Raw genomic sequence first — 27344 nt, forward strand, 5'->3', positions numbered from 1 at the left:
GACTTCTACATTATCAAGTCAGTACAAAAAACATCTTAGATTTCCAAACATTAGTTTTCCAGCACAAAATTAAATGTTAAATGTTTGTAGGTCAGTAAGAAAGCAGCATATTACATAAGAGACACTTTTCAGACAGAAAACATAATGAAGCCTGCTGGGTTTTGATGCAAAAATAGATGCAATGCAACAGTCAGAGTCTCCAGAAGACCTGTGGCTGCTTCTGCAAGATGCTCAGTAACACTTACAGCTCATTTCCTTATAAAACTGCACTAATTGTACCTGAGACTACTATTTTTGTTTAAAGCAAAGGGTCGTCACACCAAATATTGACTTTGTTTCATTTATTAGTGTTTACTGCTTTTTATAGTATTTTTTAATGTTTTATGATGGCATCTTTGCTCTACAGCATTTCTTTGCATGTGCCTAAGACTTTTGCACAGTACTGTATATATATATATATATATATATATATATATATATATATATATATACATATATATATATATATATATATATATATATATATATATATATATATATATATGGGTGTGGGTGTGTGTATACTGGCAGCATATCAGTATATTAATAAAAATACAACAACTTCCAGCTGAACAAAAAGAGAAAGTGAAGGTGCGAAGTGTTTTGCACTTGTGTGACTATAAAGCAATGCTCGTCGGCTAAGTTCCAAAGGCCAGGGACATCTGCCTCCTCCATTCTCTCATCACTGTGAATAAAGCGAGTACAGATGCACAGAGAGAGAGAGAGAGAGAGAGTGTGAGAGAGAGAGAGAGAGAGAGAGAGAGAGAGAGACAGGGGGGCATAAACACCAGAGATCCTGTGCATTATTTACATTAAAGGAGCTTTAAACACTCTGGACTTTTCCCCTGGGTCCTACAACTTTCAGGCAACAATTCCTCATGAATATGGAGCTGTACTGATGTGAACATGTTAATAAAATCTAAGAGATTTTTCCCCCATATTTAAAAGCCATCTATCTTGTAATTTTATTTCACTTTATACTTTATACTCTTAATACCCCAGTACTGCCCTGACACTTTCACATCACTCAGAGGACTCCTTCCATCCTTCCTTCCTTCCTTCCTTCCTTCATATCTGGCCACATCCGTCCTTCCATTGCGCCTAAAATCAGACTGACTTTCAAATATTAGGTATAGGTGTTTTTCCTTCCTTCCTTCCTTCCTTCCTCCATATCTGATACTTCCTTCCTTCTTTGCATAAATTCAATCTATTCCTTTCTTCAAATGATCTCTTCATTCTTTCAAATCCAATCCCTTCCTTCCTTCCTTCCTTCCTTCCTATTCAAGCTTGGCCTTCCTTCAAATGATCTCTTCATTCCTTCAAATCTGATTCCTTCCTTTCTTGTTTCAAATTTGATCTCTTCATGTCTTCAACTCTGACACCTTCCTTCTTTCCTTCAGATTCAATCACTTCCTCCCTTCCTTCCTATCTGATCTTTTCTTTCCTTCTTTCCTTCCTTCTTTCCTTCAGATCCGATCACTTCCACCCTTCCTTCCTATCTGATCTCTTCCTTCCTTCAAATCCAATCCCTTCCTTCTTTCCTCCCTTCCTTTACATTCAATCTCTGCCTTCCTTCAAATGATCTCTTCCTTCAAATCTGATTCCTTATTTCCTTCAGTACCGATCATTTCCACCCTTCCGTCCTATCTGATCTCTTCATTCCTTCAATTCTTATCTCTTCCTTCCTTCCTTCCTTCCTTCCTTCCTTTGTGCCTAAAGTTAGACTGAAATACTAGGTGGTTTTCCTTCCTTACATCCTTCCTTCCTTCTGTCAAATCTGACATTGATATATTTTCTGATCCAATCCAGTGATTCACTGTATTTTATGGTGAACGTGTGTGATGTTGATATTGATACTGCACATAAACACACAACACAATGAGCCTGTGATATCAGTATCAAATTAAAAATGAAACATCTATTTCATTTAATTCTTAATTTTTCAATCAGCCCTTCCCTTCTTCTTTGGGCAAACAGACTTTTCAGAAAAGAACTCTTGTGCATTCTGCTATGCAGTATTGCTTTCCTGATCGAGCAAAAAAAAAAAAAAAAAAAAAAAAACCACATGTATTGATAAGGGCACATGGAACTGTCTTGGTGAGCACAATACACAAAATCAACACTACAGACAGATTTTATTTTCCTCAAATGGGCAAATCTTTTGCAGTCCATTGCTCAGGATGTATAGCAAGACTGAGCGAGTGTGAAAATCCTCAATACAACCTGAGAGTGTGCTTTATACTCATGTCCCCCCGTATTGGTCTCCCTGAAATTACTGTAATAAGTGGATTTGGAGTTCTTTGTGATCATCGCAGTGCACAAGCTACAGACATGAAAGCTGACTTTCCACACTGCTATCAGTCCTGGCAAATTGAGCAGAACCTATATAGAACATAGCAACCATCACTTCAAGAGCGATGAGAAAATGATCAAGTCAAGGTTGATTGCGGTCTCATATACACATAGAGGCTAGGACCAACAACAAAAAAAAAAAAACTACAGCTCCAAGAGCAACACACAGGAGAAAAGAAAAGCTGCCAATACTGTCAATATGTGTTAGATGAAAGAAACACACACAGACACTCACAAAAACACACACACAAACAAGACAGAAGAAGCATCAGTTTAAGCTAAATGGTTATACAGTTAATAAATCATTACATCACAGCTTTTGTTGAATGCTTGATTCTGATTGGTTGGAAGCTGCTTCGTTGACACGATGACGTTTTCTGTGTTTATTATACACTTATAGAAGGAGTCTCCAGTGTCAACACTTTCTAACTGTTTCCAAACATGGCAAAGTCTTCAGGAAAGAGGAGTTTGTGCTTTGCGGGTTCTCAGTAACACAACAAACTCCATTTTTTTTGTCTCATTAACTTCAAGACAGAGAAGACATATGCTATAACATAAGTCATAACAGGAACTTTCTTGTTTCAGCACAGGTTCCACAACATTAAATATAACTATACATGGTTAAATATATGATGTGTCAATGTTTAATAAATTAAATTTAAATCATTGGTGATGTGCTGTGGTATAATATAATGAATAAAAAACTTCAGGACAGGCTGTAATTGGAAAATAAGCGACTTTGGGGTAGTAATGGCCTCCTGGTTTCTTGTTGGGCTGCATCACACAACCCTGTTTTTAATTATTTTCATGTTTTATTTGTTACTTCATGAATCATTTCCTTCATTTTTGTGTTCAAACTCTTCTGTCCAACCCAAGGCTTTGGTGCTTCTTATACATAGATGAAGCTGAATATCTCTTAAAGTGAACCAACTAAAGCTGACATTAATCAGAATCAAATATATGATAAATGCTAACACCATGGGACATACTTACAATTTTATTCAAACTGTACGCCATTTTCTTGAGGATTTCTCTTTTATAATCATTTGATGGAACTGTTAAATGGGGCACAGTGCCGTAGGCCAGTGATTAGTGCAATTTAAAGATCCATCCATGCCAATATCTATTCTCACTTGCTGTGAGTGCAGTCCAGACGTGGAAGGAAGGAGGGAACAGGAAGGTAACGCTTCAATACACAGGGACTGGCTTCCCATTAAAAGTGCAATGCTGAGTATTTGTACCATTCTTACATTTACAAATGATGTACAGATATTGATTAAACATCTTTGTTGAAAGAGCGTGATCAAGGCAGGTGTATCGCACAAAACACAGAGGCATTACAGACACGCCCCTAAGAGTACGTCACCCCATGTCCCATTTTTAATAATGACATTTTAATTTTATTTAAAAAAAAAAAAAGAACTTGTGGGCAAATGAGACAGCATCCAAGTGTGAGTGCATAGCGTGTGTTTTATTTAAGGCCAAACAAGAAGCATTATCCAATGTGGGGTCAAAAACCAGATAGGCAACAATAAACTAGAATAATCCATGATCATAAATAGAAGAACAGACGAGAATTGAAACCAGAAAACCCTACGGTACAAGTGGACAAACCAAACAATAAATAAATGAGGTAACACAGAACAGGTGAACACAATCAGGGATGAAACAAATGACAGGACTAGGGGGCGGAGACATGAGCAGAAGAGAAACAAAAACTTAAGCACATGTGAAGGGGGAATCCGTTTTTGGATCAAGGACTGCAACGACAAACAAGTATGTTATTTGGCATGACAGGATTTGGCGTGTTTATGGTGAACTATAACGTAACCTGTGAAGTAAAACGAGATAATGGAAAGGTAGCTAGCTGCCTGCTGATCTAATGTGGATGAAGGCCAATGGTTGATGTGCATTCTAGGAGGCGGGGCTTTGAGTGAATGGGCATGGATAAGAAGGTATAGTTAATGAGTTAATTACTAATTTCATACAATTCCCTTCATAGCTGAAATATTTATATCATAGCTCTTTGTTCTTCTCCTATGTCTATTAGTGTGGAATGTAATGTATTATTATTATTATTACTTCATTAAGATAGAAAATAATGATGTAACAGTTTCAATACTGTGAAAAAAAGGAATAATTGTATGTTTGAAACCAAGTGGCATCTGATACACAACACTCTCCAAGGTGTCTTCCATTATTTGCTGTCTCGTGTATATACATATACATACATACACACACACACACACACACACTGTATATATATATATATATATATATATATATATATATATATATATATATATATATATATATACACATATAGATATATAGATATATAGAGAGATAGGAGTAGGAGGAGGTTAGGCTGTACATCCACCCACGCTCAAACCACTTCACATGTTTTTTTTGGTTTTTTTTCAGAACTTAGCTGTCAGTTCAGGTGTTTGAAATGTCTATCTGAGAATTTAAACAAACAACAAGTAACATCCTTAACCCCATTTCGATGTGATTTGTTTCGCATGGGGTCATGAAGCACTGGGGTTATTCCATATTTAACACATGCTGCTAGAAAATATTTTTATTTCCAAATTGGATATGCAAAGTGTTTTTCTTCAACCTAATTTACTTACATTAATGGAACAAATTAAACAACTATAATGTTCTAATAATTACTAATCATTTTCACAGAACTCAAAACATGAAGGTGTGATAATTTTTTTTGGACCAAAATGTCTTATTTTGCCAGCAAGTCCCACTTCTTTTTTTATTAGAAAAAAAGTTTCTTGGCCACTGCTATGTAATCATTTAAGAATTTAGTTGTTATTGTTTGCCAATTAGGAAAAATTAATGAAATGATTGGAAGAAACTAAAAAAACAGTGGAGACACAGTGAAGCATGGTGTTGGAAGCATCAAACTGGAAAAATGATGTTTTTTTTTCCCTTTTACTTCAATATTATGGGCTATTTTGATGTAGATTCATGACATATCTCAATTAAGTGGTCGGAACACTACAAAATGCAGGAAGTGGTGAATACGTTAAATATTGAAAATGAAACTGAAACATCACATCAGAAATTAAAATCGTATCGAACCTGAATATTGAACATAGTATCAGTAAAGATCAAAAAACTAAAAAGTTAAGATTTTCTTTCTTTATCTTTCTTTATATTTTGCCAAGCCATCATGCATTGCTTTTATTCCATATCAAACTGTTATATTTCATTTCCATTACTATGTGCATTGAGGCAATACTGAACTAGCTAAATGATATACTTTATTATACTTTGACAATCCCATTAAAAGCATGTATGAAGCAATATACGTACATAAGTACGTACATAAGTATATACATTACGTGCATAAGAGTGTGTTCAGAGCACAATAAGTCGACAGAGAACAATCAGAGCTTCATTAAACATCACAGCTCTGCACTACGACCTCTGAATTAACCCTGAATACAATGAAAGATTATGATCAATACTGAATCCTCTCGAGAGACGCACCACTTTAACTGCTTAACTACAGCGAAAGGATAGAAAAGAGCCATCATACCACACCATATTAAGAATTTATCCCTGAAAGGAATTCCGTATTATAGCCTGAATTCTTTGTATGTACAAATGTTTAGTACTAATTATGCTGGACCTCGCTTTAATTCCGCCGTATTCCCAGATGAGGCTTTTGTATGCCACTTTCAAACGTAATGCCTAAACCACAGGTAAAGGAGGATTTACGCGCTATTCTGACTTCTTAAATCCTAACAAATTAGGCTGTCTGAAAATGGAAAGAGCAAGAATGGTTTAAAAATTGGTCTCTTCAAGCCTGAAAAAGCCTTTTTTCCCCCCTCAATTCATTAGAACCTTTCAAAGTTCATGATCTAAAATAGTCTTGAACCTGAAAAGCACTCCTAAGCAATGCTTCAGGATCCACATATTCCACTGCAGCAATATTATAAATACTGCAGGATATAATAGCTAGAAAATCATGATTTCACCTTGAGTAACATGCTTAATAATAATAATAATAATAATAATAATAATAATAATAATAATAATGTCACCAATAATGAAGTAAAGTTTAAATATAAAAATATAAAAAAATATATAAAGTGTTACTTTTCCAAATGCTATATATTATTAATATCTTAAGCAATGCATTTCTTTCATAATTCGTTTATCTTTATCCTTTACCATTAAGGGTGCAGGTTTGCACAATTTTTAAGAGTTTATACAGGAAATAGCTGTGCGTCTGGGCAACTGTCCTTATTTTCATGTGCTGTATCATCATTTTGATAGATGCTAGAGAAAATTGCACCATTGCTCTTCTAAAAATGGAGGTTTATTTACATAAAGTCCAGGTGGTTGGGTTGTAAAACTCCATTTTTTGGCTGTTGGTGCTCTCATGGGGCCACTTCCCAAAATTTGTGTCTCTGGAAAAGTAAACACATGACCACTTGTTCTCCTGGAAGTTAGCCAGTTTCGCTAGGTTCTAACTTCTGTTCCTGCTAAATTTTCCTTGTTTCAACTTTTAAAAACAGAAGCTGACACGTCTACTTGCAAATTACTCTCATATTTATATTCATTAAGGAGGACACGATGTAGCTGAACATCATATTGCATCAACCAAACTTAAGATCTGCACTTTATTTATTGCCAAAAAGGAAGTATTTTCACAATTCTACTCCAAAAGCTCTGGACAGCACTGACTCCTCAGCTCCGGATAATTTATTATGCGGATAGTCCTGTCAAGGCTCTCCTGGTAAATTAGAGTCACTGAGGGCCCTCTGAGTCATCGGTACTTACAAGATAAGTATCAACCCAAGCAAACAAACAAACGCTTGTCGTCCAGATGCCGTATCAGGGATGATGTATGGGGCAGTGATTGTGAGGCTGTGTGGGTGCAGGCGAAATTTAGCAGAGACTAGAGATGTTTGCACTGGGATGCAACTGGAAGCTCAGACACTAGGCATGACACTGCATGCAAACACAACATGGCACATGGAATCCTGGTAATTTCATGAGACATCCACTGCCACATTGCGTGTTACGATAGGGGATCTATGGGCTGCTTCTCGTAAAGCACGAAAAAAAGAGAGAAAAAAAAAAAACCATTAAAAGTTGCATTTTAGTTGTGATATTTCTGTCACAGGTATTCACATCACAATAACTGGGCTTAAAAAATGTTTAAAAATCAACCTTAGCCTGTAACTGAGCATAACTGGTGATAAAAAATATTGTACTGCATGTTGGTATTGAATATCTGCACATCGCATTAATTAATAATATTTATTTATTTATTATTTCCCCTCATTTTCTCTCCAATTTCATCACCTGCCAATTCCCACCCACCAGCCAGCTTTCTTTTATCTCTCTCTCCTTTCATGACAGCTACCAACTGGGGAGGGTGAAGGCTAACACATGCTTCCTCAGAGACACGTCAAGCCAGCGAACTGTATCTTTCAGTTACAGTCAGAGGAAAACTCTATCCGCCCTCTTCTGCATACATGAGGATGGCTGTGGCAACATTGAAATTCAGACTCGCAATCGCTCTCGACAATAATGCATTTCTGTTGTGCCAGGGAAATGTTTTTTTATGAATTTTGGATGATGTATATGTCCGTGCATCCAAATCTACTTACTACCTGATGTCTCTCACTTTTTTTCCTCAATTTCCTTGTTTAGAGAATCCTAGGTAATGCACAGACAGTAGTGCTACACTCCATGTGATTTTATATATATATATATATATATATATATATATATATATATGTATATATATGTATATATATATATATATATATATACATATATATATATATATATATATAGATAGATAGATAGATAGATATAGATATATATACACACACACACACACACACACACACACACACCTGTAGCTGACTATATGGACACACAGCAGCCAAAGACATAGGTACAACAGAAATACATTGTACACAAATAATAAATGGACTATAATATTATTCTTATTTGTTTGAATATTTAACTACATTCAGTTTTACTTTCAGGAGGTCGCACAGGCTTTAGATGCAAATGCAGGTTTATTAAAATATCAAAGCAGACAACCCAGAGAATGAATCAATCTCAAATACCGTACACTAGGCAAGGGCAAACTCAAACTATACAGAACTGAGCCATAAGCAGAAAATCAGAACAAAAGTCTCAGCCTTGTCATTGACAAAACGCGAGAGCAAGACTTCGCACTGGACAGGAGAACATCCGTGTTATTTAAAGGCATCAGTGTGATTGGGAACAGGTGAGTATGATTAATAATCCGGGGATAACAAAGAGGATAGAAGTCATGTGACAAACCAGGTGATGCGGTCTGTAGTTCATTAGCCGGCTAAGGATCTTGGGAAATGGAGTGTGTGCTTTTAAGTGTGGCTGATGGTGACATGACAACTATTATTAATTAAACACAAATCCAAGAATTTAAAAAAAAAAAACAACAACAAAGAAAAAAGAAAATATTTAACAGATATATAGATTACAGATGCAATTATTTTTGCTTGACAGCAACATCAATTTAATAACACAGTTAATGCTTCATTTTTAGAAATAAAACATGTTTACAAATACAGGTTTTTTTTAAATAATTTAGACAAAAATGAAATCAAATTACAATTCAGTTTAAAACGGAATCAATTCTACAAACTGAATAAAATTCTTAACTCTACCAAAAGTTGTACTAATTTCTAAGGAAATTGGCTAACAGGTTGGTCCCACGCAGTCTCGATGATATTTTATCTCAGCAATGTGATCTATCACTACAGTAGTATTGAACGTTACATAATAAAAATACAAAAGTCTCTCGACAAAACTGAATTTTTAGAAAGAAAATTAAAAAAAATCTGAAATTCAACTACAGACATATAAGATAAAGATTGTATACATATACACCCATAGACACAGGAATCCTTTGAATAAGACGTTTAGTATATGTGATGCATGTTTAAATAGCTGTACATTGGATGATTAAATACAGAACATAGTTTCTAAAACATTTGTACATCGAGTGTGGATTATATTTAAAAATACATAAAATTCCAGCAGTGAGAATGGTTCTGACAGCTGTAGCCGACACGCTGAGCCGACTTCTCTTTCTTGCTCTCACAAAGCTGCTGGGGAGAAAACGGACGTGCCAGGCAAACTGAAATATCGCCTCTGTTTTCTCTAAGATTAAAGTATTGCCACCTGTGGCTTTGTTCGGCGCAGACAAACAAACTCTCTGGTTCTTATGATCAATAGTTTGCTCTGTGAGGTAAATGAGTCAGAGTGCTACACATATTTTAACAGAAGATGAAGTATGAGCCTGTGTTTTTTAGTCAAGTGTAGTATTTTGAGTAGTACTTTGCTAATCAAGTTGACAATTACACAATGACAAACTGATTAATCGATGGCTCAAATGTTACTGAAAATACAAGTGAAAGAAAATGCTTATTAAATGTGAGTGGCTGAGAGATACAAGTTGTCCCAGATGCAAAAAATATGTCTAAAATGTTGCAGTATCATTAATGCATGTACAAAAAAGCAAGGAAAAAAGCTAGTGGAAGACCGAAAGCGTAACTTGCATATGGCTTAATGGTCAATTCTGATTCATCACCACTTATATATACTATACACTATATATATATATATAGCCGACATACATACATATATATACATACATATATATATATATATATATATATATATATATATATATATATATATATATATATATACACATACTGTGCCTAAATATATTACCCTACATGCGGCAAAGCCATAGACAACCATTCATGTTGGTTGACTGGATGATGTGTGTACATAGCTAGTAAAGATAGCTTGCTTTGCTAATCTGCCAATGATTAGTGTTTACATTTTGGCTACTATCGTTTGTCATTGGAATTAAAAAAAAAAAAAAAAAGTAAAATAAAATCAGACAGTAGCAGTCGCTATACACACACAAGGGACAAACTACACGTGGTACAAACACTTGTGACTTGCTAGTGTGAACACAGGGTTACATGCAATGGTTAGTGTAGTCTGATACTGCACATGTCTATACTGTGCCTAAAGAAATCTCACTTCCCAGTTCCCAGTTGTCACCCACCAATCTCACTATTTTCAGTGAGATAAAAAAAATCACGTTTTTATGCCATGTGCCGATGCTGAGAATGTGAAAACACACACACACACACAGAGTGTCATCAGCATTCTGATAGTCTGTTATTTCCAAAAGAGCACATCCATGCATCTTTTTGAGCGTCTGTTTTGGCGTAAACATTCTGTTCATTATACAGAAGGGGAGACATCCTGCTTGTTTCAGAGACACCATAACACACAGAATCTGTCCCATTACACACAAATATGTGACATGCTCAGTTGTGCGGAGTCGGAATGTCACAAGGAGTCAAACCAGATTTTAGGTAAAACAAAAATGTGGGCTGTGTGGGGTTTAATTATTAAAGCAGACGTTATAATAAAGTGTCAGATTTCACGCTGAGCTCGTGCTAGCAAGAGATAAGTCACTTGTATCTTGTATTAAGGTACCTGTATTTATACCACAGCACTGTTGGATTCTGCTTGGACAGCAGGTGTTGATTAATTTTCTATACCTGCAGCTCTGACAGCAGTTCTGGATGTAATTCAAATCACAGATTTATATCAATGCACTTGTTCTAATACATTATCGTTTCTGTAGTAACAGCTAATTCACATGGATTTGTATGGTTGACGCTTCATATAAACATTTTTTTTAAAGTGTGTAGTTGTTGATATGGTGAATTTTTTTTTTTTTATCTTAACTTCATATGAGAGAAAAAAGAGAAGCTGGTGACGGACACGACCGTTTATAGCTGCTACAATGTGCTATGAAGTGATAACAGGAACTAGCCTGTTTCACAGACATTCCACAACATTAAATGTAACTATAAATGGATAAAAGATACAATGTGGCATGCTTTATTTTTAATAAAAAAAAAAAATTTAAAGGAAATTGCTGTGATATAGTAGTTTTCTGTAACAGCACACGCCACTGTGTTTTATTCCATACACGTGGAACATGATGCTGTTTATCAGAACTGTCTGCTGTACAGAATCTGAATCAAGGCCCGGGAAAATAGCATGCAGGCAAATCTAAGTGAATGAGAAGCTCTTCTGAGACGATTCGTCTGAGGAAATCAGAGCATTCAAAGCCGTAATGACGAGCCAAGTGGCTGGAGTGCTCGGGTGGTTCCTGCTCTCTACAATCTTAACTCATCGCATGTCATCCAGCCTTCCATTTTCAAAAAAAGGAGCTGAGGGCTATTGACTAAAACATGAAAGACACAGTGATGGACTGATGATGGAGGGTTGTTAGAGCAGACGTTTGATTTGGAGAGGCGTAATGATGCCACACTATTGTAGCGATTAAACAAATAGCCGTCATACCTTTGATTTTCTAGACAGTCATGTAAATCATCTCAGGGATAGTAGCATGATAATAGAGGGAGGGATGTCAGTATTGAGGGCTGTAGTTCTGTAGAATCTGCAGTGATGGATTTTTTTTTTCTACAGAACTACAGCCCTCAATACTGACATCCCTCACTCTATTATCATGCTACTATCCCTGAGATGATTAACATGACTGTCTAGAAAATCGAAGAAGATATGAGATAGGGATACAACAGAATATGTATATATTATTCAGAATGAACAAATGATAAAAATACAGATATGAATAGAAGATGGCCTATTTTTTAAAAATTATTTTGGTTTAGTTTTCTTTTTTTTTTTTTTTAGAAAGAGTGCCAGAAGACTAGAGGTGTGGATCAGACTGGGACCCCATGGGACACAAGTAAAAAAATAAATAAATAAATAAATCACACGAGTGGGAGGTTTTTTACTTGTTGATGAGTAGTCCGATATGAAGCTCATGATGCTCACTTGAACATGAGCTGCTGCATGATGAATTTTCAACTTCCATTTATTCATCCTTAGTAACTGCCTGGTCAGGGTAGTGGTAGTTTAAATCAGGCTACTAGTTTGTTTATATTTTGGGAATTACAACCAAGTAAATGAGGCAGAATTCACACACCATATTGACAGTGATGCCATTTCAACCTCTGTTTTTTTTTTTTCATTTTTTTTTTAACTTATTTTTCAGTGCTTCCTGGGGCATAGTGATAGAGTTCCTATCTAAAAAAAAAAAAAACAGTTCCAGTTTACAAACACAGATACAGATATGACTATTTGCAGCATGAAACAGATATAACAGATACTACACCTACAACTATTTTGAGTCAGTGCAGGCTCAAACACTCAGAGTCGTTCCAAAGGACACTTTTACACAAGCACTATAAATAAACAGAAATCCTTCATGTTCCTTTGTGATTTTCATTTGTCTCAAACATAGAGCGTTAATGTCTTGCCAGAACGCTGTGTCTTAGTTCATTCTCTAATGAGCGCCTCAATTGGCGATACACAGCAATGATGAAAACAAAAGCAGAATAAATTGCATTTGTGGCTCCCTTTTAGTGCCATGCCGTCCTTGACCGTATGTTATGACTTGGCTTCATCGTCTGCGCTTGCCGATAACATACTAATGCTGTCGTTCCCCTTGGATGACAGTACGTAAGCCAATAGCTCAAAGGACAAAGAGATAATACAGGACATAATGTCCCCCTCCCACACACACACACACACACACACACACTCAGATGACAACATCACTATTTTCCAGCAAGGCAACAACCTTATGAGTCTTAAGCACAAATTCCCACAAAGGCATTACACATAAAGGCCACTTTTATAGCTGTTCTGTATACATTGCTTTTTTCCCCAAACGCATGTCAAACACTTTGACATGCAAGACACAGCTCTCTTCAGACCCATAACCGATATTACCTGATGATGCTAGCAGGAACGGCCTTTTCTCCTCCATAAGACAACGCATTAGGGAGAGAGGGGCATGTCAGCATGCTGATCCCACCGCATCTGTCCTCATTTGTGGCTTTAAGAGGCCACAGTTCTCCAAATGAATACTGACTTTGAAACCTTGAGCTCGAGTCACCTTCCCAGGGCCAAGTCCCTGAAGCTTCATTTACAGCTGAGGCCAGAAAATCAGAGGACTCAAAGAGATTTAAAAGAGAAGTGGAGACAAAGCACGTAGGCTGTCTGCATCTATATCCTCAGGGGTGTTTCCTTTTCTAAATCTGTCTTGGATGAATACAGCATACAATTCAATAACCACTGAAATCAAAGAGGCAAAAGAGAAAGAACAGCACTGTAGAAATTACATACTAAAAGGAAAGTAGTCCAGGAGGCATTCTGTAGAACTAGTCGAATCTAGTATCATTGATAAAACTATTACTTTCATTAACTGCAAATTAGGAGCATTGAAAGTCAGCCAAGAATAAACATTTGCATAATATTCAGGATGATTTCCTTTAAATATTCTGTTTTCACAGGACGTCCTAGGTTTACAGGACGTCTGGCTGAGACTACATGTACGTTTACGTTTTGCTTATTTTTGCTGACGCTTTCATCCAAAGTGACTAACAGTTGAGACTAGCCAATCATGGCCATCTGTGAGCTCATGTATGTGGAAGAGGGCGGATAGCTCCTTCTTCTGATTGTGTTATTCTGGCCAGCACGAGCAGCAATGGCTTTACATGTCTGAGAAAGCACATCTTAACCTTCACCCTCCCTGGTTGGTAGGTGTTGTATGATGGGGAGAACTAACTGATGGGTGGAAATTGACCAAGATCAAATTAGGGAGAAAATGGGGGGAAATTTTGCCATAGTATTCACCTGTTTTGGGTTGTGGTGGTTTAAATTAGACTGCTAGTTTCTTTGTATATTGGGAACTAGAATCACCAGAATTTGTTTATAAAAAATATTTTAGGCAGCTACAAACAAAAAATATGAACTGCGTAAGCAGGATTTAAAAAACAATGTATTCAAGTGTAGTGGCAGGGTTAGAAAAAAAATCCGGTTTAAAATCCATGTCAGCAGGTCAGGAAGAAGATATAAGATTTCTTTTTTCTTTCTGTTTGTTAGAAAAAAAAAAAACCTTCCAGTTTAGGTTTAAATCCAAATCCAAAATCCAAATACACTGAGCTCTAATTTGGTTTTCTTGTGACAAATCCTGAGGAAGGTCACCCCTCCTCTCTCTATCTGAGGTATGACTCAGGAGGGAGAGCTAAGGTCAGTGAGTGATTATCGGCATCTACAGCTAGAATTGCCAACACCTGTCTCTGGAGCAGTCAGTGGGCCTGATCATGATGGATCTGCTGAGGAGAAACTCTCTCAACAGTGGGAAATGGGGGAATCCACATGGGGCACTATGACTCACTCATAAGGCTTCCTGTTTCCCTCTCTGGCTGAGAGACATAGGGAATTGGTGTCATAAATCAATATTGGAAATAATAATGGTTCACACTTGTTAAAAATCACAAGATCATACGCAGACTGAATCAGTCAGCAAAACGCTAAGAGATCAGCATTTCTCGGCATTGGCTCCGTTACTGCATGGTCTTTTTTTTTTTTATATTTGTTGCCTTAGACGTCCAGGGTCTAAGCAATGAATTATCCTGGTGTAGGTTTCCTCCAGGTTCTCCAGTTTCCTCCCATCTCCCAAAAAAACATGATAGACTGGCTGCTCTAATTGCCCCTAGTTGTGAATGAGTGTGTACATCTTGCCTTGAGATGGACTGGCATCCCATCCAGGGTGCATTCCCACATCCCTTCCAGTGTTCCCGGGATAGCCAATGGATCAACCACACCCCGTGACTCTGACCAGGATAAAGCACTTACTCAGGATGAAGGGTTTAAATGTCGGAGAACCCACCATCAGCCCCTGAAGGATGGCAAAAGTCTAGTTGCACAAGAAAATCTTGTCAATACATATAGCACTATATTTTTTTTTAAATCAGATTACTTGCAATAGAAACTCTGGCTTTTGCTTTGGAACGTCTGTGAACAACTTAGTTCCTGTGTCATCTCCTTAGTTTGAACTTAATAACGCATCCCAGAGAAATCACAACACCCTTCATCCTGAAGATGTTCCTGTGTCGGAAAAGTTAAAGTTACAGCTTTAGCTCTGACTGTCACAAAGAGCTGAGACTGGAGACTCCTTCCATATATACTAAGTAATGAGAAATTCACCACATTGATGATTATCTACACTTTTGATCCGTTTATATGGAGCATCCACCATACAAGTTGTTACTATAAAATGATAGCTTATTAAAACATTTAAATATTTGTCTTGAGGCTGTCTGTGCTGCTGTTATTGAATAAATAATTAATTAAATAAATAAATAAATAATCAACACGTTCCGACCAATCAGAATAGTCAACAGCACTATGGTAGAAACAAACACACAGTCTTTGCACTGATCGTACGTAACCTGTTCATCTTATAGTTATATAAAAGAAAAACAAGGTTGCCATCCTCATGACTCAAACCCCAAATCAAGCCCTAACGGTAAGACGATGAAAATCTTGCTCTCTCCTGCACCAACAATAGCTTTACATGCCCCAACATCCATACAAAGGGCTTCTGATTTATGCCAGGCTTAAATGTCATGTTGATAGCACATAACCCACATAACCTTCCATCCATCAGACAACCAATGTCAAGAGAGTGACAGAGCATGAGTTGCTTCTCTCTCAGTTTCTTCTCGTTTTGAATAATAACACTTAGGCATGTGATGATGTTAGTCATCACACTGCAGCACTTAGCATGTCACGGGTCTGAGCAATTGAGCATTAACATCGTCAGTGTTGAATTAACTTCCTACAATTTTAGAAATGCGTGTAAGTTCTACAGAAACACGACTAATGATACAAACAGTATCATAATTGAAATGCAGGCGGGGGTGGAGTGGTTGGAAGAACACCGAGTGAACATTATGTTACTTTAAAAGTGGTACATGGTGTATTGTGAAAAGAATCAGCAGGCAGAAAAAAAGTCTCATTTACATTTTTATTCCTTTCATCAAGCACATAAACTCGAGGGAAAATGGTTTGGATGTTATGTCCACAATTATATTTAATATACTGTATTAATTATTGGAGCAAGTACAAAGTTAGGTTATTGTAAAAAATGTATTATTGCACTAGATGGGACAAGACATACAAATCTAACTGACTATTTAAACAAAGTAAATAAAAACGGGGAAAAATGTTGTAGAATCTATGCTTATGCTACTTGTCCTGAAATGACTTTCACACTTGTTCTTGTGGTTGACAGGATACATGCCAGACTCATTAATAAAAACACATATACACCTGCTCATTAATGATTTTAACAAATCAGCCAATCAGGTGGCAGCAGCGCAAACCATAAAATCATGCAGATACAAGTCAAGAGCTTCAGTTAATGTTCACGTCATCATTGACTGGCTGTTGCTCCTAGATGGGTTGGTTTGAGTATTTCAGATCTCCTGGGATTTTCACACACACACACACACACACTCACCAGTCAGAAATAGTGCGAAAAACAAGAAAACATCCAGTGAGCATAAATTCTGAAGGATGAAACGTCTTGTTCATGACAGAGGTCAGAGGAGAATGGGCAAACTTGTTCGACTGGCTGACAGGAAGGCTACAGTAACACAAATAACCACTCTTTACAACCGTGGTGAGCAGAAAAGCATCTCAAAAAGCATGTCCAACGTTGAGATGAGTGGATTACACCCGCATTTAAAAGTCATTTAATCAGCTAATTTAAACATCTTAAACTTTTGCCTGATGTTGAATGTACAGAGTGTGTAAGCTCTGTTTTCATGATGATGTGATGACGTATGTAGGTGCATCGGGGACAATTTCACAGCTGGTATCTGATTACAGACTGAATTGATTAGGCTTGTGTGTATGTGTGTACCAGTAAAACTTGATCAAATCATAAGACAATCACACTTAGCTAGGAAGGTTTTAGAAAACTTTAGGCAGACTGACTTTTTACCATCATGTTTGGTAAACTAGCTCCTTATACAGCATGGCTTCATTTGCAAGCAGACAGCAAGGCATGGCTAGAAAGTAGCCTTAAAAAAAAAAAAAAAAAAAAAAAAAAAAACATTTCTGTATCATTTTTGATCAAATATATTTATGCTTTCTTAATGTCTGGAGAAATGTATTATTGGTAGAAAAAAATCAATTTCTGGTTTCTATCTCTGACTTCTAAATGACTTGTATCACTTAAAACACTACGTCGACTTTAAGCTACACTCGGCATAGCTACACTTCTATTAGGAACCTCACTTACTTTTGAACTTTAACGTTAGTGGCATCAACCAACTAGGGCTAAGATAATGAAGAGAAAAAATAGCAAGCTAAAACCGTTAAGGGTGATGTGCCCATAAATCACTCTGGCTTTTAAAAGGGATGGCAAGATAACCTTGAGGTGTATGAATGATATCATGACTTGGGGTGATGCTGATGCTGTTGTCTCATGGTAGTAATGAGTGCTGCTGATGTGTACTTGACCAAGCAGCCTCTCATCTCATTCAGGGTGGTTAATGGAATATTTGGAGCGTAGGAGGATAACCTGTAGAACTCTCAGAACGCTGGAGGTGAGACATAGTCCCTGAGTTGTTGGGATCACGTTACATGGGAAGCATCTGTGGTGATCTGGAGATACACTAACTGTCCATAAATGGTGGTAGACACAACGGCAGAGAAAAATTAATGACAGGACTGCTACATTGTCACGTCTTATTAGTCACTGACGCATTTGTTCTGATTATTATCACATAATCGTCTTTATAGTAACAACTAACATAACAGCTTGTATGGAGCCCAATTGATATAAACTGGTTAAAAAAATATCGGTCAATATGGTGTAATATGGTGACATTTTCTATGAAGAGATATTTTAGCATTTTGGACATTTTGGAAGGAGTCTCCAGTGTCAGCGCTTTGTAACAGCCCATTGGGTTTTCTGACATGGATTCTTGGTAACATGACATGTTGCATTTTTGTTGCATTAACTTCGAGAGAGAGAAAAAAGAGAGGCTGGTGAAGGAACGACTTAAATGATAAGAGGAACTAACTTGTTTCACAGCAACTATAAATGGATAAAAAGCACAACAAATCATTCAATATTAAATAAAACATTGTAATTCTTGGTACTGTTTAAGTAGAATAAAACATTTTGGACGTGGAAAATGATAACCTCTTCATTGTCATCGTTGAGTATTTTCCTATAACAACATGCACTATTGTGTTTTATTTCGTACTTAGTTGCTTATTTATAGACTGGAAGTGTTAAACAACTTGCCACAAAGATTGCATGACAAGTTTTCAACAGTAATCTGACTGGCACTCTAACTGCTAAGCTTACAGTACACAACATTACGGCACATTACTAGCAAATTGCTGCCAGTCATATGAGTCAGGCTCCGAACAAATCTAATGGCCGTGCATTAGGAGTCTCGCACCGAGACAAAAAACCGCCGTTTCACAAATGAATCAGAAGTTCAACTGTATTGTCTAATGAGAGTTCTAGACAACAATACACACTCACACACACCCACATCCACACACACACACACACACACCAATGCATCTCCATATCTCCAAAGACACTCTTGCTGAATTGTTTTCCTCTCGTACGCTATCTGTGTGAGCTGTAGTGCATCGACGCAACACAACATCATACAATTATATTAATAGAGCTCCGACATTATCATCATTTCGATACAACAAATCGATAATCAACCACTCAATGCTGACATGTTTCTGATTATAATGCTAAATCTGGTCTAGCACGTGCATGAAATGGGGTGCGGTTTCTGAGTGCAGAAGCCTCTTCCGAACAACTGATGAGTTCATTTCCTCATTTCCTCACTCTATTAAAAGGAGTACACTGTAGAAAGCTCTAGATGGCTGAGGTCTTGAAGAAGCACCATTAGGACATTTTATCCTGTTTTTTTTTTTTTTACACTAAAGTTATCATTTGACTTTGGGACAGCAAATTTCAGATCAGAGTACAATGCTTAGACACAAATTCCATCTAATATACAATACATAGAAACCTAAATTACTGGTAGAACATAAAGTCGTAGCATTTGAGAGTAACTACTGTTTTATAAATTCTGTAAAGTCTTAGTTTGGTATTTTGTTGTCCATCTTAACGCGTGTTATTCAGTAACTACAGTGACATTACAGGAGTGAGGAATGTACATCTTGACCTCCACATGCATCCTCAGAGTGTAAAGGGTTAATAAAGTCTTGTTATATATAACAAAAGTAGCAAATTGAATGAAAATGACCTAATGCTAGCAAAGACAGCTAACATTTGAAATGCTTTTTCTCTTTATTTCGTGCATTCAATTGCCAAAAAGCAAGTAAAAATATGCTGAATAGAGTCAAATCTGTCTAGTATTTCGTATTATAAGATAACAAGAAAACAAACATAATATTATTAACTCTATTTCTTGACATTTGTACTCATTTCAAGTTTGCAAACGTTCAAGTTTGTTTCATTCTCAGATTTAGCTAACTGTAAGCACAAAGATCTTCCAGCAGAACAAGAAAAGTTGAAGCTTGAAATTAATTAAAAATGGCTGTTCTTCCGAGTTCTCCACTTTCCTCTCACATCCCGAAAACCTGCTGATAGGTGGTCTGGCTACACTAAAGGCGTGAATGAGTGTGTGAATGTGTGTGCATGATGTCCTGTGATGGACTGGTGTGTATCAAAGTTCCCGCCTCACGCCCAGTCTTCCCGGGAAAGGGAAGCATGGTCTCGGGATCCACCATGACCTTGACTAGTATAAAGCGGAAGAGGAATGAACGTATGAAGGAAGGTGTGCTTTTCACAATCGTAGGGTCCGATATCTATGTACGGATGTGTTTCCAAAAAGACATCAGTCTAGACACTCACACACATACACACATTATATATATACACACACACATACACATACATTTGTTAATTCTGCTCAGAATAATGATTAATCGACAGGCAACAGTTCTCTCGCCTGCTTTGATGCCTCCTAGTGTCTTTTTTTGGATATTATTTCTCTTGAGAAAGCTTGCCATGGGTGTAGGTGCGGATCCTGAATCACTCATTAGTTTAACACGAACAGGGCTGTAATTTTGGAAAGTGAAGTGGTTTTTTTTTTCCTTTCCCACGTGCGCAGTCGCGATTCTTCATCGACTGTTTCCGTATTTCGGAATTACGCAGAGGAAGTTCACGAAAAAGAAAAAAAAAAGCTTCCAGTTTGAATAAAATCGAGTCTGTAGATATGGATATACTGCAGTATGTTTGTCAGTTGGCTTGTAGGTGACTTGGAAAAGACAAGCTGAGTATATGATCTGGACCAGCATGTTGGATTCTAATGGAAATATCATGCGGGTTCTAGGAAGAGCGCCGACGGCACAAACTCCATAATGCACAATTCACGTTTTGCAAGTAGAAAATGAGATTTGGAGAGAGTGTAGATTGTTTGGTCCTCGATGAAGCTGCCAATAAACTCGACTCTAAATACTATTTTATCCGTAGTGTCGTAGTGTCTCAGTGTCAGCGCGCAAAGTCTCAAATATGCTCCAAACGCGCAAAACGCACCACCATACACATAAAGCAATGATCTCAATAGTTAGAAGAGAAGAATCTGCACGCAGTGTTGCATTGCTTTCCCATCTCCTTGATCTTAAATCTCTCCCAGCACACTAGCACAGCCTGTACCCGGTGCCAAGATCGCACAAATGCCAAGACAAACACCAAAACAGCGCGTTCCGACGAATACTAATCCTGCTGCATAGCCGGGGATTCCAAATGCGTAAAGTTGAATACACACACTATGAGACGTCATATAACGTTAATAACGCTGCATGAACGGCGCCTGCTTTCCAGTAACATCATATGCATCAGTCTTGTTTCATTCTGAAATAATAAATAAGGCTGTGTGTGTGTCTGTGTGTGTGTTTGGTTTCTGTTTCTTGACTTAATCTGTCGGTGCGAAATTGTTTCACGTCCATTACACACACACACACACACACAATGCACACATGCACACACATGTGCGCGTCCATGTGCGCGCGCACACACACACAGAGAGAGAGAGAGACACACACACACACACACACACACAAACGGACATCAGTCACTCACCGAAGGCTAAATCCAGCAGATCGGCGCACAAGAGAAACCACAGCGACAGGACGCTCATCTTCCCCATGTTCTGTCATAAATCCCTAACTCCATTGGCGTTTTACATCACGGCCCGACTCTGCTGCTGTCCGCGTGCTCCGTTGCACCGATCCAGAGGCGCGCGGGCGGCTACGGCTGCAACCCGAGCGCGCATCACGCGCTCCAACTTAAACCGGGAGGTGGGGAGGGGTGGAGAAGAGAAGCAGAAGAGAAGCAGAAGAGAAGGAGAAACGGCAAGTTCAAATAATGTGCGAATGAAGAACGGTGAGGAGGATAAAACGGGAGAGATGATGCAGAGAAGAGAAACAGCTCCCTCCCGGTCGAGCGGCGGGGATTAAAAAAGAAATTCGGCTCAGAATCTGCGCTCATGAGTCTCTCTCTCTCTCTCTCTCTCTCTCTCTCTCTCTCTCCTCAGGAGCTCAGCTTTTCTCCCCCCCCCCTTCCCCAGGATAACAGGAAATACAGGATCCTACTGCTCCTAATATGCAATCCATTCCACAAGTAATGGCACCCTTCCTGAAAATTTGCACAAATTTGAATTTAAAATGAATTACACATGAAGAGCTAAAAAAAACCAGCATGTCAGACTTTACTAAGTTTAAACACAATATTTGATGAAGTAAAACCTAACTGGAAGAACACCCCTGAGCATCTTCCTGTAACGACAGACAAGTTCTGAGTTGTACACTATATGGTCAAAAGTATGTAGACACCTGTATCACACCCATATGTGGTTCTTCTCCAAACTTGCCACAAATTTGAAAGCACACAATTGTGTAGGGTGTGTTTGTGTGCTGTAGCATTGAGATTTCTCTTCATTGGAATAATGAGGCCCAGACATGTTCCAGCATGACGATGTGCACAAAGTGAGATCCATAAAGATGTGGTTTGCCAAGGTTGGAGTGGAAGAACTCGAGTGGTCTGCTCAGAGCCCTGAACTCAACCCCACTGAACACCTTTGGGATGAACTGGAACATTATCTGCACCCCAGACCTCCTCACCAACATCAGCGCCTGACCTCACTGATGCTCTTGTGGCTGAATGAGTACAAATCCCCACAGCCACGCTCCAAACTCTAGTGGAAAGCCTTCCCAGAAGAGTGGAACCTGGAAACACATTTGGGTGTGATTGGTCAAGTTTCCACATACATCTGGCCATACAGTGTGTGTGTGTATCATTTTGTCATGGATATTCACAAATTTTGATTCATGTACAGGATTCAGGGTTCACTGAGATGCAACATTGATTTTGTGTCTCGCAATCTGTTCTGTGCTGATTTGTATTTAATGGATGGTTGAGGTCGTCATCTCGGTAAAAGGTCCATGTACGGATGGCTGAGTTGTAACCTCCTGACAGAGACAGCCAGATTTTGGGCTATAACATCCTGGTACTTCATATTTACAATACTAAGCTATGCCACCTAATCCCCCATTAAAGGCTATTTAAAGCAATGTCAAAAAAAAAAATGGTATGGTCCATTGTAGGGGTGTCTAAACATGTCATTTACTATTTTCTTTTCTTTTTTACACAATGTGAGAAACATATTTAGAGTTCGCTATTAAAATGCATTAGTACATACATATTTTATGTCTGTATTTTTGTATTTGATGTATGGTTTGAGTCAGTATTTTGATGAAAGATCCATGTATGGATGGCTGAATCATAACTTCTGACAGAGGCAACCAAGTTTTTAAGCTAAAAATCCACGTTCATTACATCATCAATGTTTACAAGAGGTCTTGGACCCTCAGCCACTAAGCTATGCTAGCTAATTCACAAAATAAAAGAAAGGAAGACATGGGAGTCAAACTTGAGGCCTGGCCAACAGTAAAGAAATAGTACAGCCCATTGTAAGGGTGTCTAAATATGTAATTTACATAATGGAAGAAACATATTTTAGAGTTTACTATGAAAATGACTAGTATATGTCAGTTTTTTTTATGTCTTCATGTCCTTTTTTGATCTTAGTTGAGGTCTGGCCCTTTCCAAACCCCACTCTTCCATAATTTGCACTCTTCTCCACCCCGATTCTCTCTTTCTCTCTCTCTCCAGTCACTCTTGATCACTTGCTCTTTATTGCACATGATTTTCCTTAATCCCACCCTGGCTCTAAAGCCTTCGCCTCTAATTCTGTCCACTAAGCTGATTTATTTCTGCAGGATTTTGTTTTTATTCCCCTCCATGCTGAAAAGGTTTTTAAAGATCATTATGAGCATATAACCACATACATGCTGCTTCTTACATGCTGTTAACCACAAGCGACCAAGGAAATCAAGTGTTTAAAGTCACAATGAACACTGAATACAGTGCAAATGTATCGGGTTTATAATACTGTCTGCGTGTGTAGTAGGGGCTGGAGATTATGAATAAATATAATATAAAGACAGCAAAAAAATGTAAGAACATATATTTTTCTGACTGAAATGTGTATTTATAAAAAGCATCACTGACTGCAGCCCATCCGTTGCTTTGGACATAGTATTGGCACCCCTGGTTCCCATAATGGATGCTTTGTAGCATCTCATTCTAAGGCTATGCAACTTTTTTTTTTTTTGGCTTGGATTTCCATAAGTCTGCTTTATCTCAACTTCTCCATCCTTGTGCATTATACGTCATTATAATAGCTAATTAATTGTAATTTAGGTCTTCCATAATGCCCAGACTTACAGCCACTTTAATCGGAATGCCTGTACCCCTGCTCACTCATGCAGTTATCCAATTAACATATCGTGTGGCAGCAGTTCAATCCATAAAATCATGCAGATACAGGTCAAGAGCTTCAGTTAATGTCTACCTCAGACATCAGAATGGGGAAAAATGTGATCTCATTGACTTTAACTGGTGGCATGGTTGTTGGTCTCAGATGGGCTGGTTTGAGTATTAACCTGTAGATCACCTGGGCTTTTTGAGCACAGTAGTCGCTAAAATTTGCACAGAATAGTGCAAAAAACAACCAAAAAACCATCCAGTTAGCAGCAGTTCTGCAGGCGGAGACGGCTTGTTGATGCAAGAGGTCAGAGGACAATTGCCAGATTGGTTTGAGATGACAGGAAGTCTACAATAACCACTCTTTACAACCGTGGTGAGCAGAAAAGTATGTCAGAACACGCAGAATCTTGAGGCAGATGGGAATCTGAGGCTACAGTAGGTGCAGGCTCACGCAACTGGACAGTCGAATACTGAAAGATGTTGCCTGGTCTGTCTATCTATCTATCTATCTATCTATCTATTGTGTAAAAAAAGAACATTTTCGAGGAATATTCTGCATTTCTGGTTTCGTAGACATTTTGTAATATATTTTTTGCCTTCAGGTGTTAAACTGTAGGAATGAGTTCAACTGTGTAAACAGTTCAATTTATGTGTAATTATCTGGAGTTCTCAACATGAAAATGTGATCAAAACAAGTTTCCAATATTACTGTTTCTGTCCTAAGGGGTTAATCTACCTCACTTCATGGATGGCCAGTTTTCATTTTTCTTTGCTATTCCAATTTCAGCTTAAAATCTGATCTAACTCTTTCCTTTCAGAGATATACAATACAGTAAAAACATTGCACTAGGAACAATGTGTATTTCCTGCTTTCCTCATGTTGAAACTAGACTGCTAGATTCCTCTGAACATCCAGGTCACTCTGTTTAATTAAGGATCTTAATAGCTTAATCTATAGCTTTAATCTACAGTGGTAGCTTTATGACTAGCATAATGTAAATGCACAAATTGTCTATTAAATTATGAATACAAATCTGTCCATATGAAATATACCTACTAAGTCATGTGATTTAGTGAGTAGCTCAGTGTTGACCAGCTAATTTCGCTATGATAAGTACGCTAGTGACCTTCAACCAAATACCTGTTTTTGGGAAAGAAGTTCAACATTAAGAATGAAGGGCACTTAAAGGTCGAGCTTTTATTTCCTAATTTGTGTGATCATCAAGATGAAATGACTCATATATATTAAAACAATGACGAAAAAATCAGACTTGAATGATCAGGGAGCGTATGAAGGAGTGCATGTTGAATCACACACACACACACACACACACACAACAGTGTGTACAGTATTGATATTATTCATTCACGCTGAACTGCATCAATGAAGTTATTTTCATACAGTGCATCGAAGCCTGTCTTAGGGCACAACTATGATTGTCCTCAGGCAAGAGCTGAATCGATATAAAACAATACACATGGATCACACACACAAAGCACACACACGACTGCTTTATATATTTAATAAGTGCTATGACTAGAGGTCAGTGTTAGTCATGGCTCCAGGGCCAGCACTTCCACAACAAGCACATTCAAAGACAGTAAAATAGTCTATTATTTTATCTTTTACATGTATTTCACATAGTTAGAATATCTTTTTTTACCTGTTTATTCACTATAGATTAATCAGAACAGCATATATGCTGTTCACTAGTTAAAACATATAGATACATACATAAACATGTGGCTAATGTAGTGCTATTAGCTAACTAGAATAAAACTCTCACACTTAGTTGCTTCCTTCATGTGAACCTTTCTGTGTTCTTTTGTGTATTTTGTTAATCTGGTCAAACTTTTAGTTAGCTAACTAGCAAATGTTAGCTAGCTCTCTACCTTTAATTGGACATACCAAATACAAAACAACCTAGCATCCATGCTAACATCAAGAAGACCATTTTTTAAAGCTGAGAATTTCCGTTTAATCAGAAATTTAGGTAACAAGGGCGTGATCTTGTCGGTTATTCTCACAGTATGACTGAAAAGAAAGAAAAAAGAATGAGAAAACCTACTTTTCTTCAGGTAATTCAGATGATGCAACTTCCTGTTGAACATGTGACTTATTCCAAATATTATATTCCACATACTGCCAGTAGGTGGCTTGGCCATGCTCAGTAGGCCCTAGGTGCAAATAATAATGTGAATATGTGTGGGTAAATGGTGCCCTGAAATGAACTGGCTTCCCATTTGGGGTGAATTCTCCCGCATCGCTCCAAGTGTTCCCAAGATAGTATCTGGATAAACCGTGGTTACTGAAAAAAAACTATAAAAAAATCATAAGTGTTTCCAAAAATAACCCAGCCACTGGGAGTGTACTCTCCGTGCTGGTCCCAAGCGTGGATAAAATTGGGGAAGGTTGTGTCAGGAAGGGCATCCGGGGTAAAAACTGTGCCAAATCAAATGGAGACACACTGAGATCCAATCACTCAAACCACCTTCAGAGGTGGTCTTGGATCATATGACCACGTAACATTTGTAGTGTGAACGCTAAAGCATCTCGATATGTCCCCGAGAGCAACAAAGGACCAACTAATCGACAGCATCATTGCCCTAGCTGGAAAATACATAATCATTGCGAGACTGTTTGGAAATCATGTTGAATGATAGAATTCTCCACCTCTAGGCTAATGGATTCAAGCGTAGCGTCTTTTGTTGTCTCATCTTTGTCTTATCGTTCGTCGAATCATGAGATTTGTGGATTCTCAGGACAGGTTGAAAGCAAACATAGCGGAAGACTGACGTAATAAATGTGCACGACTCCCTTCCTCCATGGAAATGATGTGTGAAATCTGATCACAAGTGGTCACAGGAGACATAGTCAAAATGGTGGGTGTAAACGGCTACGCTTTCTGCTGTCCACTTGTGATCAGATCACTTGAGATCACTTAATGCCAAGTGTGAACAGGGCTTTAGTTGGGACTCAGTTGGCAGTGTGCATGTTTGCGCGCCGATGAAATGATCTGAACGTGTCTTCCATGACCATCAGTTTGACAAAGTCTACAAGAAACTGATCTACAGGGAAAGAAAGGAAGTGCGCTCTCAT

The 27344-nt window shown here is 37.9% G+C and overlaps 1 protein-coding gene across 2 annotated transcripts in view; it reads right to left on the reverse strand.

Annotated features, from left to right (window-relative positions):
• Window positions 1-26389, reverse strand: part of igsf21a (immunoglobin superfamily, member 21a) — a 250689-nt gene extending 224300 nt beyond the window's left edge. Inside the window, exon 1 of one of the 2 annotated variants that reach the window (XM_034313983.2) lies at window positions 26314-26389. In XM_034313983.2, coding sequence (XP_034169874.1) covers window positions 26314-26386 — 73 coding nt within the window. In that variant the 5' untranslated portion in view covers window positions 26387-26389. Of the gene's footprint in view, window positions 1-21496; window positions 21905-26313 lie in introns of those variants that run through there. The other variant, XM_026932425.3, reaches the window with a different exon arrangement.
• Between the last annotated feature and the right edge of the window lie 955 nt (window positions 26390-27344).

This window comes from Pangasianodon hypophthalmus, chromosome 20 (genome assembly GCF_027358585.1).
Source record: "Pangasianodon hypophthalmus isolate fPanHyp1 chromosome 20, fPanHyp1.pri, whole genome shotgun sequence".
In the NCBI taxonomy this organism is placed as follows: Eukaryota; Metazoa; Chordata; class Actinopteri; order Siluriformes; family Pangasiidae; genus Pangasianodon; species Pangasianodon hypophthalmus.